Source organism: Chelonia mydas, chromosome 17, assembly GCF_015237465.2.
Source record: "Chelonia mydas isolate rCheMyd1 chromosome 17, rCheMyd1.pri.v2, whole genome shotgun sequence".
NCBI lineage: Eukaryota > Metazoa > Chordata > Testudines > Cheloniidae > Chelonia > Chelonia mydas.
This window is the reverse complement of record NC_051257.2, coordinates 494,836-514,147: the sequence shown is the minus strand read 5'-3', so window position 1 is coordinate 514,147 and position 19,312 is coordinate 494,836. Positions and strand designations below refer to the sequence as shown.

The 19,312-nt window shown below is 49.3% G+C and overlaps 1 protein-coding gene and 1 long non-coding RNA gene across 2 annotated transcripts in view; both read left to right on the top strand.

The window, feature by feature from the left end:
* The first annotated feature begins 2,105 nt into the window (after window positions 1-2,105).
* Window positions 2,106-19,312, top strand: part of PRPF8 (pre-mRNA processing factor 8) — a 28,381-nt gene continuing 11,174 nt past the window's right edge. Inside the window, exons 1-27 of the mRNA XM_037880288.2 lie at window positions 2,106-2,335; window positions 3,022-3,132; window positions 3,944-4,112; window positions 6,063-6,227; window positions 6,323-6,541; window positions 7,264-7,476; window positions 7,756-7,881; window positions 7,962-8,067; window positions 9,375-9,565; window positions 9,945-10,064; window positions 10,146-10,335; window positions 10,778-10,897; window positions 11,235-11,369; window positions 11,482-11,611; window positions 12,035-12,231; window positions 12,323-12,529; window positions 12,626-12,789; window positions 13,176-13,302; window positions 13,476-13,668; window positions 14,074-14,261; window positions 14,547-14,785; window positions 15,883-16,029; window positions 16,188-16,398; window positions 17,174-17,290; window positions 17,371-17,618; window positions 17,872-18,051; window positions 19,071-19,206. Of these exons, the coding sequence (XP_037736216.1) occupies window positions 3,033-3,132; window positions 3,944-4,112; window positions 6,063-6,227; window positions 6,323-6,541; window positions 7,264-7,476; window positions 7,756-7,881; window positions 7,962-8,067; window positions 9,375-9,565; window positions 9,945-10,064; window positions 10,146-10,335; window positions 10,778-10,897; window positions 11,235-11,369; window positions 11,482-11,611; window positions 12,035-12,231; window positions 12,323-12,529; window positions 12,626-12,789; window positions 13,176-13,302; window positions 13,476-13,668; window positions 14,074-14,261; window positions 14,547-14,785; window positions 15,883-16,029; window positions 16,188-16,398; window positions 17,174-17,290; window positions 17,371-17,618; window positions 17,872-18,051; window positions 19,071-19,206 (4,338 nt within the window). The 5' untranslated portion in view covers window positions 2,106-2,335; window positions 3,022-3,032. The remainder of the gene's footprint in view (window positions 2,336-3,021; window positions 3,133-3,943; window positions 4,113-6,062; window positions 6,228-6,322; window positions 6,542-7,263; window positions 7,477-7,755; window positions 7,882-7,961; window positions 8,068-9,374; window positions 9,566-9,944; window positions 10,065-10,145; window positions 10,336-10,777; window positions 10,898-11,234; window positions 11,370-11,481; window positions 11,612-12,034; window positions 12,232-12,322; window positions 12,530-12,625; window positions 12,790-13,175; window positions 13,303-13,475; window positions 13,669-14,073; window positions 14,262-14,546; window positions 14,786-15,882; window positions 16,030-16,187; window positions 16,399-17,173; window positions 17,291-17,370; window positions 17,619-17,871; window positions 18,052-19,070; window positions 19,207-19,312) is intronic.
* LOC122463200 lies at window positions 14,795-15,876 on the top strand. The gene is made up of 3 exons (XR_006286344.1): window positions 14,795-15,221; window positions 15,269-15,270; window positions 15,519-15,876. It is a non-coding gene; the product is annotated as an uncharacterized LOC122463200 (long non-coding RNA).

The following is a 19,312-nucleotide window of genomic DNA, read 5'->3' as shown; positions in this document are numbered from 1 at the left end:
GGCACCTTAGAGACTAACCAATTTATTTGAGCATAAGCTGTTGTGAGCTACAGCTCACTTCATCCGATGAAGCTCACGAAAGCTTATGCTCAAATAAATTGGTTAGTCTCTAAGGTGCCACAAGTATTCCTTTTCATTTTGCGAATACAGACTAACACGGCTGTTACTCTGAAACTTAGGGAAATAGATTCAATATGTGTAATGACCCAGCCACTCCCAGTCTCCATTCAAACCCAAGTTAATGGTATCTAGTTTGCATATTAATTTAAGCTCAGCAATTTCTCGTTAGAGTCTGTTTTTGAAGCTTTTCTGTTGCAAAATTGCCACCCTTAAATCTTTTCCTGGGTTTGAATAGAGACTGGGAGTGGCTGGGTCATTACACATATTGAAGTTTTATGGGGATGGGTGTGGTTCTGGCAAGTGTTGTTTTTTTTTTTTCTGCATATATTTTGTGGGATTCTGGCTCTGGTAGGTACAGTTGCACATGGGTGTTCTGTAGTAGGGGACATTTCTGGGAGGAACTGTTGATGCATCCATCTTGTGGGATCTGCCCCAGTGGTGAGTGCTGGGAGACAGATCCAGCCCCCTTTTGTTTATGGGGAATAATTGAGCCGAAAAGGTTTTGGTTCCCTGCAGCCCCTGCTTTGTTCACAATGCAGTATCTTCCTCCCCCAGCATCATCTTCTAGTTTCCACATGCAACATCATTCTTACACCCTGGCCTATGGGATTCTAGCACCAGAGACAGAAGCACCATACAGGAGCATCCAGGAAACTTTCTAAGAAACCAGGCTCCTAAAATGAGAACCCCTGCCCCTCACAGCTGTACCTTGTGTGTTACCTCTAGGCTTTATTATTGTAACAGACAGGCTGCATCTAGGTCTACCTCTAAAGGTCTTGTAGGTGCCCCAAAGGCTCCAGCATGCAGCCACCTGCCTGGTTACTGGGTTGGCCAGTACTCCTTTGTTCTCTATGCAGCTGCTGGACTGTAGAGTGAAAATAACTGGAGGATTCATTACTGTTCAGAAAGCCCAACTTCTATTTGGGTTACTCAGTCAAGTAGGAAACTGTCTGATTCATCCTGGCTTACTGTTCCAAAGGTGAAGCTCACAACGGGAGGGGAGGTGGGGTTCAGCGGCAGGGCTGGGTTTCTTGCCTCTGGTGTTTGCATCCATAATGAATGTATCAGTGCAACCCAGTGATGATGATGGGGCAGCTGCTCCTAGGGGCACTGAGTGCCTTTACCTACAAAATTAGGGGGTCTAAATTAGCTGTTACCACTCTAGGAAGAGATCATGGAGTCACTGTGTGTGATTGTTGCAGATACTAGTTCTCTGAACCCATCTGCTCAGGGTGCAGCAGCAGTCAAAAAAGCAAACAGAATGTTGGGAACCATTAAGAAAGGCACAGATAATAAGACACAAAATATCCTAATGCCTCTGTACAAATCTATTTTATGATCACATTTGGATACGGGGTGCAGTTCTGGTCACCCTATCTCAAAAAAGATACATTCTTTGAAACAGACAAAAGGAAGTACTTCACACATGCCGGTCAACTTGTGGAGCTTTTGCCGGGGGTGTTGGGAAGGACAAAACGATCCCCGGGTTCAAAACGGGCGGCGCTAAGTTCACGGAGAAGAGACCCATCGATGGCTATTAGCCACAGGGGTCATGGGCCAACCGCAGGCTCTGGGTTTCCCTCCACTGCAGCCTGACGGAAGCTAGGACTGGACAAGGAGCGGATCCCTCCCTAATTGCCCGGCTCTGCTCGTTCTCCCTGAAGCATCGAGCACCAGCCCGGGGGCGAGGGAGGGACCGCGGTCTGACCCGGTAGGGTTGCTGAGTCCCAGCCCTGGGGATGGTGGTAGGGGCTTGGCTGTGGGGGCGGGGCTGGCACTGTAGGCCCCGACCCCACTCCCTGATGAGCAGCAGCCAAGTGGCACCATCATTAGGATCCCGAGTCAACGCCCGCAGGGTGGGGGGAGCGGTCAGCCACGCATGGAGGGGCGTGGCCTACAGGGGGCGTGGCTCTACGCGAGCTGTGACGGGCAGATCTCCGACCGGAAGAATATCCGCGTGCCTGACCCAGCTAGTCCTGTCCTTTCCGGTGACTGGACCCACCTCCTAGCCGGTCATCAAATTGTGATAGGCTGCGGATCCTATCCGTCCCCATCCCGAGAGCTGATTGGTCAATGTGCTCTGCTATGTCCCGCCTCCTGAGCCCATCCGGGTCTCTGGAGCGCGGCTGCGGCGATCTGGGACCGCCATTGCGGGTGGAAGCCAGAGAGGCCGCGGGGGAGCCGCGGCGAGACGCGAGAGCCTGAAAGGAGAGAGGTCCGCGGGGGCGGGGCGCGTGGGGAAGAAGAAGGGCGGCGGGCGGGGTGTGCCCCGGGGGGGAGGGGTGTCCCCGGGGGCGCGTGGGGAAGAAGAAGGGGGGCGGGCGGGGTGTCCCCGGGGGCGCGTGGGGAAGAAGAAGGGGGGCGGGCGGGGTGTGCCCCGGGGGGGAGGGGTGTCCCCGGGGGCGCGTGGGGAAGAAGAAGGGGGGCGGGCGGGGTGGGCCCCGGGGGGGAGGGGTGTCCCCGGGGGCGCGTGGGGACGAAGAAGGGGGGGGGCGGGCGGGGGGGGCCCCGGGGGGGAGGGGTGTCCCCGGGGGCGCGTGGGGAAGAAGAAGGGGGGGGGCGGGCGGGGTGGGCCCCGGGGGGGGAGGGGTGTCCCCGGGGGCGCGTGGGGAAGAAGAAGGGGGGGGGGGCGGGCGGGGTGGGCCCCGGGGGGAAGGGGTGTCCCCGGGGGCGCGTGGGGAAGAAGAAGGGGGGGGGGCGGGCGGGGTGGGCCCCGGGGGGGAGGGGTGTCCCCGGGGGCGCGTGGGGAAGAAGAAGGGGGGCGGGCGGGGTGGGCCCCGGGGGGGAGGGGTGTCCCCGGGGGCGCGTGGGGAAGAAGAAGGGGGGCGGGGTGTAGGAGTGTTTCTCTTCTGTGGCAGACCCTGACCTGAGCCTGCCTTCCTTCTTCTGTCTGGTCCCTAGTCTGCCTCTCCATGGCTGGAGTGTTTCCTTACCGTGCGGGCTGTGCCCCAGTGCCCAGTCCCTTGGCTCCGCTGCCTGACTACATGTCTGAAGAGAAGCTGCAGGAGAAAGGTGCAGGAGCTATTGAAATTTGTCACAGAAGAACCTTTGTGGGGTTGGGGTGTGTGTATGCACGCAATCCTGGCAGCCATGACAGAGAAGTCCTAGGTCCTTGTACCAACCATCCAAAGACTGGGGTAGCCTGTGCGCCCCAAAGAGAATTCTCCATTATTAAGTTACATTGTCAGCCATTGTATTCTGCTCACTAAGCTGTTCAGTTCATTTCATATGTGGTGAATGAGTATTTGCACTTGTCTTTGTTTTGCTGGATTTTTCCCACTGTTATATTACAACTTGTGAGAGTTGCCCTAAACAGGCTACTGTCAGCTGCATATATTTTAACAGTTAGTTTAACACTGTTCAGCGTAAACAACATAGCAACTACAAACACAGAAGTTAGTCTGCGATGACCTGCACCCCTTTGCTATCAACAGTGAAGATACACCAGGGCCAATATAACATGAGGAGAATGTTAATGCGAAGGCTGTGGTTGCACTGGAACAAAGAACTGCCAGACTGGATCATGTTTGGGGTCCATCTGGGCAAGTGTCCTGTTTCCAGCACTACATAACTCAGAGGAAGGTGGAAGAACTCAACTGTAGGCAGGTGTGAGATAGCCTTTTCCTGATCCCTGGTAGTTAGACATGGTATAAACCCTGAAACATGAAGTTTTTTATCCCCTACAAAACACCGTTTGCATTATCGTGTTAGTAGAGCTCTGGATATTTAGCCATATAATTTTAGGCTCATGTTGGTTTGGAGTCCCCTCTTATGTCTAAGTGCTATGGCTTGAGATAGACTGTGTGTGTTCTTGTCTGTGCAGCCCGCAAATGGCAGCAGCTGCAGGCAAAGCGGTATGCCGAGAAGAGGAAGTTTGGTTTTGTGGATGCCCAGAAGGAGGACATGCCCCCAGAACACGTGAGGAAAATTATCCGGGACCATGGTGACATGACTAACAGGAAGTTTCGGCATGACAAACGGGTTTATTTGGGGTGAGGAGAGCAATGAGAATCCTAATCCATGTCCAGGGAAAGGTGGGTGGTGGGTAGGGCACACATGGTTACAGGTATTCAGTTCCTGAGGGGTGGAATTGTAAGCAGTACGCTACACCAGTGCCACAGGTATCCACTCGTTGGTAGAGACCACTGAGAGATATGAGACCTTCCCTGGAGAGCTTTCAGTTTTAACTCTGTGTGCATAGAATAGAATGCTACTGTATGAGCTCTTGTAAAGTGTTTGGAAGATGGACTATGTGAGCTAACTAAGTATTCAGTGGAACAGAAATACAATAGTGGGAGATGGGGAGGAGGTTGTGTTTGAGTTTTGGGTAAATGCTACTGTGCAGAAGTAGCTCTTAAAAATCTTGAAGGAGCAGAGGATGCCCGTTACGCAGTGGTTGGGTAATCCAAATGCAAGAGATGGGTTTCCCTGCCTTTCAGACTCGGGGCCAGTCCTAGCAGGTTGTAAGCCATTGCTAACTCCTGGCGATATGCAGAGGCCCTAGTAATTCACAAGATGAATTTCTGTGGATGTGCGGTGTCCCCAAGATGTTGGTCCCTGTCTCAAAGAAGGACCATCTTTTTGTTCTGTGTATGCACAATAAAGTCCTGGTTCCTGAATGTGCTCCTAGGTGCTACAGTAATGCAGATAAATACTTACAGCCAATGACTTTTGGTTTAAAAAAACCTTCCACATATAATTAATGTCTGACTTTCTGAGCCTGCACACAGCCTGCAGAGCTAACACCCCATTGAGATGAATCGGGTAGTTCGCTCATTGTGGTGAGCGTTTCGGCCTCTTTTAATATCGACATAAACGCTTTCCTTGCTGATCCATAGCAGAACAGTGTTTGGATGGTCCATTAATTTTGGAAGGATGTTCACAGAAATGAAGCAGCAAATTCTAAAGATGCAAATAGTTGTATGTTCCCTAGCACAAGCTTACTTATCACCATAGGAATGCATAGTAATTCTTAAATATTGGATTTTCTCTTTCCCCACCTCCCCATCACTAGGTTGATTAATATCCTAGTTTACCATGGGATTTCTGGAAGCATGCCAATGTCCTGACCATCACAATGAATATTTTGATCATCTAGCTGAATGGCTCCTCCCTCCATCCTCACCACAGCACCTCACCAACATTACAGATTTCTGGTCCCAGTTGCCTCCATGCTAAGCCTCATTGCCTTGCCCAACTAACCGCCAGTCTCCCCAGTGAATTTTGTGCATACTTGGTGTGTCTAAGCAATGATGGTGAGCCAGAGCATTCTGGGATTTAGAAAGTCCCAAACTACATTTTGCATTTTGTGCAGTAGAGGCAGGCAGGTGGTTCCCCATGGGAACTTCTCTGCTGCAAATACGCTGTAAGGAAAGACAAGGAGCAGCAATCCCCTTGAAGGTGCGGTTGATCAGTTCCTCAGGTGACTTGGAAAACCGTAAGCTCTTGCCATTTGGGCTCTAATAGCAGGGTTTGTAAATGGGGCAAACTGTCCCCACTGGAAGAGGAGCCAACACACATTTAAAGTCTGACTTCAGTTGCTTGTCAGTGAAAACTACATAAGAAATGAGTTGTTTAATCATCTGGAGCTCTAGATATTCAGAGAGGTGAGACTGCTATGTTTGCCTATTAAGTTTAAGAAAGAGAAACCCAGGCAGCCACCCTGGAATTACAGTTGCTCTAAAGCCCCAGCTCAGGGTTACTGAATGCAATGAAGGCACATGACTGTTTGCATCTCTGTGACGTAAAACAGTGATGTCTAGTGACCAGCCACCCTCAGTCATTGCTGTAATCTCATATTAGTTGGGGAGGCCTGCGAAACATCTAGTTTCAGTGCCCTCTCAGCTTGAATTTGGGTTTCAATAAGAATGGGGGAGGCTGGTCGCTGTCTGTTTATAAGAATACTGATTGTAGCTCAAGTGATTTTTTTTTTTTTTCTGCAGTGCCCTGAAGTACATGCCCCATGCTGTCCTAAAGCTCTTGGAGAACATGCCAATGCCCTGGGAACAAATCCGAGATGTTCCGGTCTTATACCATATCACTGGTGCTATCTCCTTTGTGAATGAGATTCCGTGGGTCATAGAACCAGTCTACATCTCACAGTGGGGGTAAGCACTTGCAGTAATCGCGCGTTGGGATCTGCAGGTTGATCTCTCTTGAATCTGCAGTATAGGCTATATCTAATGCTCTTGGTTCATCCCAGGTCAATGTGGATCATGATGAGACGAGAGAAGCGAGACAGACGTCACTTCAAAAGGATGAGGTTCCCTCCATTTGATGATGAAGAGCCCCCTCTCGACTATGCTGACAACATCCTGGATGTGGAGCCTCTGGAGGCAATACAGCTTGAGCTGGACCCAGAGGAAGATGCCCCTGTCCTGGATTGGTTCTATGACCACCAGCCATTGAAAGACAACAGGAAGTGGGTACCCTGTTCTGGTAGCACTTTTTCATTGTAAAGTGTTCCAAAGCATTGTATAAACTCTGTACACAGCAGCCTAGAATTGTGCAGCCTTGGGGAGAGGGATATTAGATGGCTTGTGGAATACGGGGAGATGTTTTGCCAAGGAAACCTGGGGAAATTCTACTCTTATGAAAACTGGTCTGGGACCTTTAGTGTTGATGCAGAGCTTGCAGGCCTCCAGCCTTTGAGGTCTCTTCTGAAAAACCTCTGCACAGTCAACTGAATGAAACATTGGTTATCTCCCTGGAAGCATGAAGGACTGAGTCAGCCATACCCGGACTATGGGTATTTCATACATGATGCTTGACTAGAGCATACCAGAACCTCTTTAACCTGTTGACAAACTAAGTTTTCTGGGGGAAATTTTGGTGGTAATATGTGCTGCCTGGGACTGCTGTGTACGATCCCAAATATTCATGCCTAAATCTTGGATAGTAGGGGGAAAACTGTCTTGGGGGGAGGGAGCTGAGTTTAGCACCAGGTTAGTAGCAGGTGGAGTTGAATTGTTGTCTGCAGTGGGTTTGAATAGCCATGCAGCCTTTGCTTCTGTTTGGGAGGGACCTGTGAGATAGCTGTTTCTTTCCTATTTCCTGTTAAGGGGATGGGGAGAGGGATGGGTTTCAGCAGCTTTGTAGCCTTCTAGCGCTGCAGTGCTGATCTGTACATTGTCCCCTTTGCAGGTATGTGAATGGTTCTACATACCAGCGGTGGCAATTCACTCTTCCCATGATGTCCACATTATACCGGTTAGCTAATCAGCTGCTGACAGATCTTGTGGATGACAACTACTTCTACCTGTTTGATTTGAAGGCCTTCTTCACTTCTAAGGCTCTGAACATGGCTATTCCTGGGGGGCCCAAGTTCGAGCCTCTGGTCCGAGATATTAACCTGCAGTAAGTGATAAGTTTTGGTGGGGAGGGGAAAAAGTACTTGCCTGGTCTGAGGGTGGGAGCTTCAGTGTGTTGTCTTCCCCAAGTGAAATGCTGGTGGGTTAGATCCCGATGAAGTGGCATTAGTGGGTCTTCATAATATGCTGCTTTAGAGTCTGAATCTGTATTGAAGGAGTTTAGAACGGTGTCTGGGGACACTGCCCTGCATCTTTGATCCAAGACCTTTGCCTTCCTGCCACATTCTGCACTTTCATTTAACAATATCTTTTCTTCTGATTTAAGGGATGAAGATTGGAATGAATTCAATGACATCAATAAAATAATCATCAGACAGCCAATCAGGACAGAGTACAAGATTGCCTTCCCATACCTGTACAACAACCTGCCGCACCATGTGCACCTGACCTGGTGAGTACAGCGTCCACTGCGGCAGGGGTGTGGAGAAGTTGCTGTACTCAGTAAGATGCTCTAATACTTGTATCTTGCAGGTATCACACTCCTAATGTGGTCTTCATTAAAACAGAGGATCCTGACCTGCCAGCATTTTACTTCGATCCATTGATCAATCCCATCTCTCACAGGCACTCTGTCAAGGTGAGTTACTGCTTGAGTGCCCATGAGCCAGGGATGCACTGCATTGGCGTGATGGAAGAGGGTCTTTTTGATCTAGCATAGACCATATGTTGAGGGTAGGGGCTCCAGCTTAGAGTGGTAACCTTGTCTGACAGTGATAGGCATGGGTACTTCAGGGAAAGGCATAAACTTCTCTGTAAAAGGACTGTCCCCAGCTGGTGATCAGACCTATAGTTCCAAGCAGGAGGATCACTAGCTCTTGTGGCACTGCAGATGAGTCTGGAGACTAGGTCCTTCATATAAATCTCTAATCCTTTCTGCATCTTATTGTTCCTCAGTAATATCTTGCAGCTGCAAGTTCCACAACTTAACTAAAAGCATGTAAAGCATTTCCTTTCTTCCGTTTAAACTTGTTGCCTTTTCTTTCAAGGATCCTCTTACTGCCTCCTAGCACTTGAGAGCAAGGACACCAAATTACACTTCTTCAATAAGGCTATGTCTACACTACTGCGGTAAGTCGACCTACGCTACACAACTCCAGCTACGTGAATAACGTAGCTGGAGTCGATGTACCTTAGGTCGAGTTACCGGGGCCGGGGGGGTATTGATGGGGGAAACTCTCCAGTCGACTCGCCTTACTCTTCTCATCGGGGGTAGAGTACAGTGGTTGACCAGAGAGCAATCTGCTGTCGATTTGGTGGGTCTTCACTAGACCCGCTAAATCGACCGCTGGTGGATCGATCTCAGAGCCTCTATCCCGGCTGTAGTGTAGACATAGCCTAATACCTAAATAGATTATACTACAATCATGTCCCCTCTTACTCTTGTTCACAGGAGAAATCTCCACTCACTGACTTCTTCCTTCACCATCTCCACTGACTCATTATTTTCATCACTCTCCTCGGGTGCTTTTCTTCTGCTAGAGTTAACCAAAACCTGATCCTAATATTTAAGTCTAGATGCACCATTGACGTGTTGTGTTACATTTGTGTTCTTTAGCTCCTGTATAATACAGCCAGCATCTATTCACTCCATTGTTTTAAAAAGTTTTCAAACTATTAGCCCTTTTGAGTGGGGCTGTGCATTGAATGGGCCTCTCCCTTGAGTTACCTCTAGATCTGTGTCCTGAGGTCCGAGTTGATTCAGAGACCATCAGTGTGTATGTAGAGCTTGCATTGTCCCCTGTATTAGTCAGCACTGTCAGTTTATCTCTTGCTCTTCCTCTGCCATTGTGTGGCCATCCGAGTTCCATTGTTTGGTTAGGACTTTTGGGAGACTGAGCTGAAGCAAGTGTGGGGCTGATCATGTCTGGCATTTCCACACTCTAGAGTCAGGAACCGTTGCCTGATGATGACGAAGAGTTTGAATTACCAGAATTTGTGGAGCCTTTCCTGAAGGACACACCGCTGTACACGGACAACACGGCCAATGGCATTGCACTGCTGTGGGCCCCTCGACCCTTTAACTTAAGATCTGGCAGGACACGCAGAGCTCTAGACATCCCATTGGTCAAGAACTGGTAACATTCTTTATTGGGGGCATTGGTGGTTTAGTGCCTATGGCATTAAGGGAGATGTCTGTGCAGCCACAGTAGTGGAACTAGTGCAGTTTCCAGCTCCTCGATGAATCTGACTTGGTTGGATTCCATGGTACTGGGGCCGTACTGCTCTCCTAAGCGTGGAGGTTGTGTAGAGAGGCTCCAAATAGCACAGTTTCCTATCCAGCCTCTTTCTGTATGGTGAAGGTGATACAGAAGAAGCCACAGGTGGTAACAGTGTTGCTGGAGACCTTGCAAAGCTTTTTGCTGGCTAGCCTGTCTGTGAGGGACATCACTTCCAATCTGGGAAATGAGAATGAGTGTTCCTTGGAGCCCTGAGGTTTGTGGTCTTTGTCCTCAGGTACCGAGAGCACTGCCCAGCAGGGCAGCCGGTAAAAGTGAGGGTCTCCTACCAGAAGCTGCTGAAGTACTATGTTCTGAATGCACTCAAGCACAGACCTCCCAAGGCTCAGAAGAAGAGGTAAGTGATGTTTCCTTGAGAGCTTCTCTCTGGTTTATTTTGGGGATGCAGCTGATTCCATTGTTCTCTCCCCATCTCCAGGTACCTATTCCGCTCCTTCAAGGCAACAAAGTTCTTCCAGTCAACAAAGCTGGACTGGGTGGAGGTTGGGCTGCAGGTGTGCCGCCAGGGTTACAATATGCTGAACTTGCTGATTCATAGGAAGAACCTCAACTATCTCCATCTGGACTACAATTTCAATCTCAAACCAGTCAAGACCCTCACCACCAAGGTACTTGTCCATGTCCTTCCCTCTGAAGTGATGTTCTCCTGCAGCACCAGACAGACTGACTTGGGACTGAAGTCTCTATAGTAAAGGTCTTGGATGGCTAGTGTAGCAGCAGCATCTGCCATCCATCCTCCTATTTCCCTATCTCTGTGCAGAACCCACCTTTTTGGTGATTACGGGGGATTCCTGGGCCATTGCTCCTTTCTTAAGGAGGGGCTGGGGAGAACTGGCTTTCGTGGTCTTTGTGCAGCAGGAGATAGCAAACCTGTTAAGTTTACTTCAAGCTGCTTATTTGTTTAGTGCCTTGAGGTAAAATGCTATAAAGGGTTATTGTTGCTGACCCTGAGCTGTTCACTTTGCAAACTGTCTGAGTGACTGGAAGCTGCCTGGCTGCTACATAGCAATATGGCTTCTAGTCCCTGTACCCTGGTCTCTCCTTTCCTAGGAAAGAAAGAAGTCTCGTTTTGGTAATGCTTTCCATCTGTGCCGCGAGGTTCTGCGTTTGACCAAACTGGTGGTGGATAGCCATGTCCAGTACAGACTGGGAAATGTGGATGCATTTCAGGTGAGCCTAATTTGGTAATAAGTGGTTAGGAGCTGGGTGAGGGGAACCAGGTGGCTAACTTCTATGGAATGGATGATTGCCATTGACTGGTGCATTGCTCTGGAGAAGCAATTGGAGCAGTATGAGAGAGGCTTGGGAGTGGATTGAAGCTCAGTTAAGGAATAGCTCAGGCTGAGACAGTTTAATCATACTTCTTCAATTCCTGATTTATTTACTGTAGTGAGGGCTGAGGACCCACAGGAGTTCTGCTCAGCACAGTGCACTCTTTACTCCTGGCAGTGTAAAGAGCGTGGCTTCCAGAGAGTGCCTCCAGGTAATCATGCACGCTGTGTTTCAGTTGGCAGATGGCTTGCAGTATATTTTTGCCCATGTGGGACAGCTGACAGGAATGTACAGGTACAAGTACAAACTGATGAGGCAGATTCGTATGTGCAAGGACCTGAAGCATCTCATCTACTACAGATTTAACACCGTAAGTACTGCTTCCCCATGGATTAGTGACTGCCCCAATGCAGCTCTGTGAGAAGGGAGGCCTCCTGGAATGTCACTAAGTAACATGCAGTTATTGTGCCTCTCTTCTTCAGGGGCCTGTGGGGAAGGGGCCCGGCTGTGGCTTCTGGGCTCCAGGCTGGAGGGTATGGCTGTTCTTCATGAGAGGCATTACCCCACTGTTGGAGCGGTGGCTGGGCAACCTGCTGGCCAGGCAGTTTGAAGGTATGTGCAATAAGTGAAACTGAGGTGGAGGGGCTGCTTTGGTGAAGATAAATGCTATCTCTTTGCCAGCTCTAACACCAGCCTCCTTGTCCAAGAAAAGCCCTTAAAATGGAACCGGGGCATGAATTGTTAATAGTGAGAGCAGTTCACTACTTTTTTAGGAGCCCATATAGACTCCCAGTGGAGCTGAGGTTTAAGAGAGTTCTCTGTGAAGCCCATAGCCTATTAATTGTCCTCCTCTCAGCACAGTGGCCTGGGGTCTTGTGGGTGTTTCACTTCTGCTGTTTGTGCAGTTCATTTCTATGCCACTTGCTTGGACTCCAGCTCTCTGTAGCACCTTTTTACGTGTGGATCTCACAATGGGAGGCAAAGTGACACTGCCCCGTTGGTCTCCAGGTTCCTGAAGTGTGTGTTCTCTTCCAGGCCGACACTCAAAGGGCGTTGCAAAGACTGTAACCAAGCAGCGAGTGGAATCTCACTTTGACCTGGAGCTGAGAGCTGCAGTTATGCATGACATTCTAGACATGATGCCAGAGGGAATCAAGCAGAACAAAGCTAGGACCATCCTGCAGCACTTGAGTGAGGCCTGGAGGTGCTGGAAGGCCAACATCCCCTGGAAGGCAAGTACCTCGCATGGCCTTTCTCTTCAGTTTAATTTCAGTCAGTCATGCGGAGAACTCCTGTTTCCCTAACTCTACTGCTCCTCCCCAGGTTCCTGGGCTGCCAACTCCTATTGAAAACATGATCCTGAGATACGTGAAGGCGAAAGCTGACTGGTGGACTAACACAGCTCACTACAATAGAGAGCGGATCCGCCGAGGTGCCACTGTGGACAAGACTGTGTGCAAGAAGAACCTGGGTCGGCTGACCAGGCTTTACCTGAAAGCTGAGCAGGAGAGGCAGCATAATTATTTGAAGGTGGGGCTGGGATGCTGGCTAGGGGTGGCCAGAGCATGGGACTTTCTGTAGCGGGGTTTGATGGCTGCTGACCGTGCTGCCGCGGTTTGTTTACAGGATGGCCCCTACATCACTGCGGAGGAGGCTGTCGCAGTGTATACCACCACCGTGCACTGGCTGGAAAGCAGGAGGTTCTCGCCGATCCCCTTCCCTCCACTCTCCTACAAGCATGACACCAAGCTGCTCATATTGGCCTTGGAAAGGCTGAAGGAAGCCTACAGGTAAGGAGAGGAAAGGGTGTGGCTGGCTGCCGAGGGGCTGATACCTGTCCTGGGTAATGCCCTGGAAGCTGTCAGGTTATCAGTTTATATCTGAGCTTCAACAAGATAGTAGTGTCTCTTGATAGACTAATGAAGGCTCTAGCCTATACTGTACGACTGAGGCTTTAGTGTGGCTTATTGGAATTTTCATAGAGGCTCTCCTGGTGCGTGGGAACAGGTGTTGATAATCTCATAGGAGTCGTGTGCAGCGTGGGCATATGGGAGGAGTTGTAATCAGAGGGTGCCTTACAGTCCAGTTTGGTTGTGGAGAATCTTCCCTTGAGGGTCATGGGTAGTTGTCATTCTGTCGAAGTTTGGACATAGGAGCAATTCTCTTTTGTTTTCAGTGTGAAATCCCGTCTGAATCAGTCGCAGAGAGAGGAGTTGGGCCTTATTGAGCAGGCGTATGATAATCCCCATGAAGCTCTGTCCAGAATCAAACGACATCTTCTGACTCAAAGAGCCTTTAAAGAGGTAAATGTCTTGGCTAGAGCCAGAGTATAGATCACTAGCAGTATCTTCAGAGTGCCTAGGATTGAGTTACATCTCTGCATGCAGAGATTAATTTGTACCTAGAATCTTGTTGGATCAACCCCTTACTTTCCCTGTCCTTGGTGTAAGCCAGCCTGGTGTCTCCTCTTGATTAGGTTGGTATTGAGTTCATGGACCTCTACAGTCACTTGGTTCCTGTTTATGATGTTGAACCCCTGGAGAAGATTACAGATGCCTATCTGGATCAGTACTTGTGGTATGAGGCTGACAAGCGAAGACTCTTCCCTCCTTGGATCAAACCTGCTGACACTGAACCACCTCCACTGCTGGTGTACAAATGGTGCCAAGGTCAGTGTAGGCATTTGTCTTTCATGTAGGTAGGAGTTCTTTGGGGTGGAGGTGGGGGTCAGCTGTCTGTCCTAGAGTGTCCTCTGGGAAATGGTTTAAATGTCTTTTAGTAGCTTGTAGCGTGCTTTCAGCCCAGTAGCTATATATTCTGCCAGAAACTGGATTCAGTAAATTTAAAAACACCTTTATACACAGTGAGGGCACCCTCTCTGAAGATTCCTGACGGCTATATTCCTCCCTAGTCCCCATTTTTCTGTAGGGTTCTTCAATAAAAAACTAGGCCGACTAAAAGGAGTGGAGAGTGGAGAGCTTGAAAATGTTCTGTCCCTCCCTAGGATGGTGCTAATGGAGTGAGGGAGCAGCATCATTGCTGATGGTGCAACTGGCTTTTTTGTGTTGCCTCAGGCATTAACAATCTGCAGGATGTCTGGGAAACATGTGAGGGTGAATGTAATGTGATGCTGGAGTCCCGATTCGAGAAGATGTATGAGAAGATTGACTTGACGTTGCTGAACAGGCTCTTGCGTCTTATCGTTGATCATAACATTGCTGACTACATGACAGCTAAGAACAACGTGGTGATCAATTACAAGGTAACGATTAGCCTGTGGGAAACGGGGGAGGAGTGGGAAGGCTATAGAGTCCTCAGCCGTCTCCACATCTCCTTGGGGAAGTCGAGACTTTGCCAGGGTGAGAGGGGAGGCAGGCTGAAGGATTGGGGAGCTAAGAGCACTACCAGAGTTCTGCTCAGGAGTGACTGTTGGAGTAGCCCTTGAACTGTCATTAACTTAATTGCATCAGATGAGTGAGAGCCCTGCTGAAAGGTCTGCAGGGGCATAGTTGAGTCAGATTCTCACTGCTGTCTTCTGTTTCCTCAGGACATGAACCATACCAACTCCTATGGGATTATTCGGGGGTTACAGTTTGCTTCCTTCATCGTTCAGTATTATGGGCTGGTGATGGACCTGTTGGTGCTGGGCCTTCACCGAGCCAGTGAGATGGCCGGCCCACCACAGATGCCAAATGACTTCCTTAGCTTCCAAGATATTGCCACTGAGGTGGCCCATCCCATCCGCCTCTTCTGCAGATACATTGACCGCATTCACATCTTCTTCAGGTAGGAACCATTGCCTGGGTGCCTTCCCTTCTCTGCCAGCTGCGTTTGTGTGCCAGCAGAGAATGTACAGTTGAGATGGTACTGATCCACAGGGCAATGGCTCTGGTTCTTCTCCAGTCCAAACATAGGAATATCCCTGATCCCTTCCAGCAGATGGAATGAAGTGGCTAGTGCTATAGCACGTTCTGCCTCCTGGAATACTGTTCTGTGGGCTCTCCAGCTGTATTGAGACAAGGAAAGCTTTTATCTAGCTCCATGGGTGCAGTGCAGTAGCAGTGTCGTCAAATGCGGGGCTACTTCCATTTTAAGCTCTTAAAAGGAGCTTATACACTTGAGAAATGACCCTTTTGGCTGAGATTGCTCTTTCTCAGCCTGTCTGGTAAAGCCAATTTTGGCCCCATTTCAGTTCATGTTCTTGAGCTGCAGTAACTGAACTGTTTTCAGAGTAGCAGCCGTGTTAGTCTGTATTCGCAAAAAGAAAAGGAGTACTAGTGGCACCTTAGAGACTAACCAATTTATTTGAGCATAAGCTTTCGTGAGCTACAGCTCACCTCATCGGATGCATTCAGTGGAAAATACAGTGAAGAGATTTATATACACACAGAACATGAAAAAATGGGTGTTATCATACACACTGTAAGGAGAGTGATCACTGAAGATGAGCTATTACCAGCAGGAGAGTGTGGGGGGGAGAAAACCTTTTGTAGTGACAATCAAGGTTGGCTATTTCCAGCTTCTCAAAGCTCAGGCATGGCAGGTCCATAGTTATGTGAGAAATCACATTTTTTTTAAAATTGGCTTAGCATGTGCTGGGTGTAGCTTTTCTGATTTTTGCAGTTAGCAGGCATTGACCTCTGGATGCGTAGTCACAGAAACATGCGTGAAAAAACATGACATGTACTGTCTGTGCTAATGCAGTTTCTGAATGCACCTCATGCGGGAGGATGCAGGAATTGTGCATCTGTTAGTGTGATCCACAAACACACCCTTGCTATTCACCATCTTTTCAGGGGTTCTCCTTTCCTGTCCAGGCTGAATGGGGATTTCCCTGTGAGTTCAGTCCTGTAACCCACTCCTCCCTTAATGTGAATTTCCAGGTTTACAGCAGATGAGGCAAGGGACTTGATCCAGCGCTACCTGACAGAGCATCCAGATCCCAACAATGAGAACATTGTGGGCTACAACAACAAGAAGTGCTGGCCCCGAGATGCCCGGATGCGGCTCATGAAACATGATGTGAATCTGTAAGTCATCTGACATGTTGAGAGTCAAGGAGGATTTGGGAGCCTGTACAGCTCTGCATGGGAGGAAAGGGATTGAGGAACTAACCCGTATCTCTGTTTCACCCCACTAATTGGGTACCTTGTCAGCCAGGGCTCATGCTGTGTTCTTTGCCTTTCAGTGGTCGTGCCGTATTCTGGGACATTAAGAACCGTCTGCCTCGCTCGGTCACCACAGTGCAGTGGGAGAACAGCTTTGTGTCTGTTTATAGCAAGGACAATCCCAACTTGCTGTTCAACATGTGTGGCTTTGAGTGCCGCATCCTACCCAAGTGCCGCACCAGCTATGAGGAGTTCACCCACAAGGATGGTGTGTGGAACCTGCAGAATGAGGTAGGGAAAGTGGCTGGCGGGATTGGGAACAGCAGTTTAGCCCAGAGCAGAGCTCAGAGTGGATGGTGGTCATGCCCTGCATTAATGTGGATTGAGTAGAACTGATTTGCTGGGCTCATGCTGCCCTTGGAGATGGTAATAGAGGTAGTCCTCAGTGGTGCCCAACCTTATTACGCAGGAGGGCCAAATAAACTTTGTGTGGACCAAACAGATTCTGTTTTAAGTTAGTTTCATATGTATTTAGGTTGTTTTTATGTACAGCATTCTGTTTACACAAGTGTGTAAGCTAAAATGATGTAAACATGATGACAGACACTAATGATTTGGCCATTAGAATACTGTGTTGAAGCAGACCTTATGAAATACTATGGTGAGCTGTCGGTTTGGCACTGCTGGCCTAGAGCATCGGGTGCTAAGTTTAATTGTGTTCAGTGCGTATGCTAGAGCCGAGTGGCTGGCTGGATTGGCTCTTGTCCAGAACAGATCGAGGGTCTGTGAATGGATCTTGGCGCAAACTAAAAAGTGGGTGGGCATGAAGACTGAAGAGCGGAGAAGCTGTGCTGGTACCATGAAAGGTAACTTCTTAACTGCAGTATGAGTGCAGAGAAGGCTCCTAAAGTTCTCGCCTCCATCTCCCTACACCCTCCGGAGAGAGGGGTGTGTGTGTGACACCTTTCAATGATGGTGTAGGAGGGGTGGAAATCACCTCATTACGTTTGTTGGATAGGGGACTCCCAGTTAAGTTGAATTGATTGTCCATGTGCTTCTGTTGCAGGTGACCAAGGAGCGCACAGCTCAGTGCTTTCTGCGTGTGGATGATGAGTCTATGCAGAGGTTTCACAACCGAGTGAGGCAGATACTCATGGCCTCCGGCTCCACAACCTTCACAAAGGTAACGAGGGTGTCTGACGTGGCTATCCCTAGGCACTGGCTGGAATTGCTGGGATGACGACCCTTTGCTTTTGTCTCTAGATTGTGAACAAATGGAACACAGCCCTGATTGGCCTGATGACGTATTTCCGGGAGGCTGTTGTGAACACGCAGGAGCTGCTTGACCTGCTTGTGAAGTGTGAGAACAAGATTCAGACCCGAATCAAAATTGGCTTGAACTCCAAGATGCCAAGCCGCTTCCCTCCAGTGGTATTCTACACTCCCAAAGAACTGGGGGGGTTGGGCATGCTGTCCATGGGCCATGTTCTCATTCCCCAGTCTGACCTGAGGTGAGTCACGGTGCTCTGTGCAAGATTCTGAGAATGGGAAGGGAAATACTTATTCCAAGAATGCCACTAGCGTTCGGGGGGCTCTGGCAGGATTTGTGGGGTATTACTGGGACCTTCCGCCCTGTACATTACTGTTTAACCTTTGTGCCCTGTTATAGGGGGTCTGTCATCTCCATCACGACCTTGGTGGTGAACTTAGCCACAACAGACCCACTGCCCTCCCTCACTTGTTGCCTCTGCCTCTTTGCTACAGATGGTCCAAGCAGACAGATGTCGGAATCACTCACTTCCGCTCAGGGATGAGCCATGAGGAAGACCAACTGATCCCAAATCTGTACCGCTACATCCAGCCATGGGAGAGTGAGTTCATTGACTCACAGAGAGTGTGGGCAGAATATGCCCTCAAGAGGCAGGAGGCTATTGCCCAGAACAGGTATGTTTCCACTCTACACTCAGATGGGTTAGTTGTCGGGGGGCGAGAATGGTATGGTGTGTAAGCAGAATCCTGGAGACCCTGCTGGTCTTCAGAACTCCGCTTAACTATGAGCCTAAAGGCCCTGCTGAGCCCAGGTTTCTTACGAAGGGCCAAGCACTGCTGGGTTTCTGTAATGGCACATTCCATCTCCCGGTAGTGGTGGGGACAGTCTCTGCAGGGTAACTGGGACATGGATGATGCTTCTTAGCAGAAAGACAGTCTAGAGCACAGGTTCTCTCAGCAAATTTTTTGGTGGCCTCAGAATGTGGCCACCAAATCTTGCTGATGGCCATGCTGACAATTTTTCCTAAAATACTTAATTAACTTTAGGAAAAACAAATAAATATGCACATATACATATCCAAATCATTGTAATTTATTTAGGTAGGGTTTTTTCAGACTCAGTAATAAAAATTTACAGTTCTTTATTTTTAATGGACCTAAACACAATAGAAACACAAATAAGGCTCTTTTTGCATGTTCTTGTCTTTTTGTTGTTGTCGTTGTTTCTTTTGCTTTTTTGGCTGAGCTTTTTTTTTCTTCTAAGACTTGGTAGCTGGTAAGTCTTCTGCTGTGAAAAGTGATATTTGTGTGTTTAAGACTGCTGTGGAAAGTGATATTAATCAGCCCCAGGACAAATTAAGCCCTGAATGGGGAGGTGGGCAGGGAGGCAGCGGGGCCCAGGGACGATGGTGGGGGTGGTGAGCCTGGAACCACAGCCTGCCACCGTGTGGCCGAAGCCGACCTCCCTTACCCCGGAAAAGTGGGGAATTCACCAGCTGCCTGCACCTCCAGAGTTTGCCTCTCTGGAGGCGGGCAGGGCCCAACTGCTGCTGGCGTCCCTGGGAGAGGGGCCACTGCTTTGTGCCTGCGTTGCGCCAGGCCCCCTGGCTAAGAACTCCTGAAGCCAGGACCTTATTTGGCTGGAGTCTTTGGGCTTAAATCCATTGTTATGAAATAAATCTTTCTCTCTCAAGGCGTCTGACTCTGGAGGATCTAGAGGACTCATGGGACAGAGGGATTCCTCGCATTAATACCCTCTTCCAGAAAGACCGGCACACCCTTGCTTATGATAAAGGCTGGAGGGTCAGGACAGACTTCAAACAGTACCAGGTACCAACAGGGAATTGCCCTTGGAAGCTCTGATACTTACTGGGTGGCAGGCACCTGCCAGCCAAGGCGGAGGAGCCTATTTGTCCTCTCCTCTTTGTACTACAGC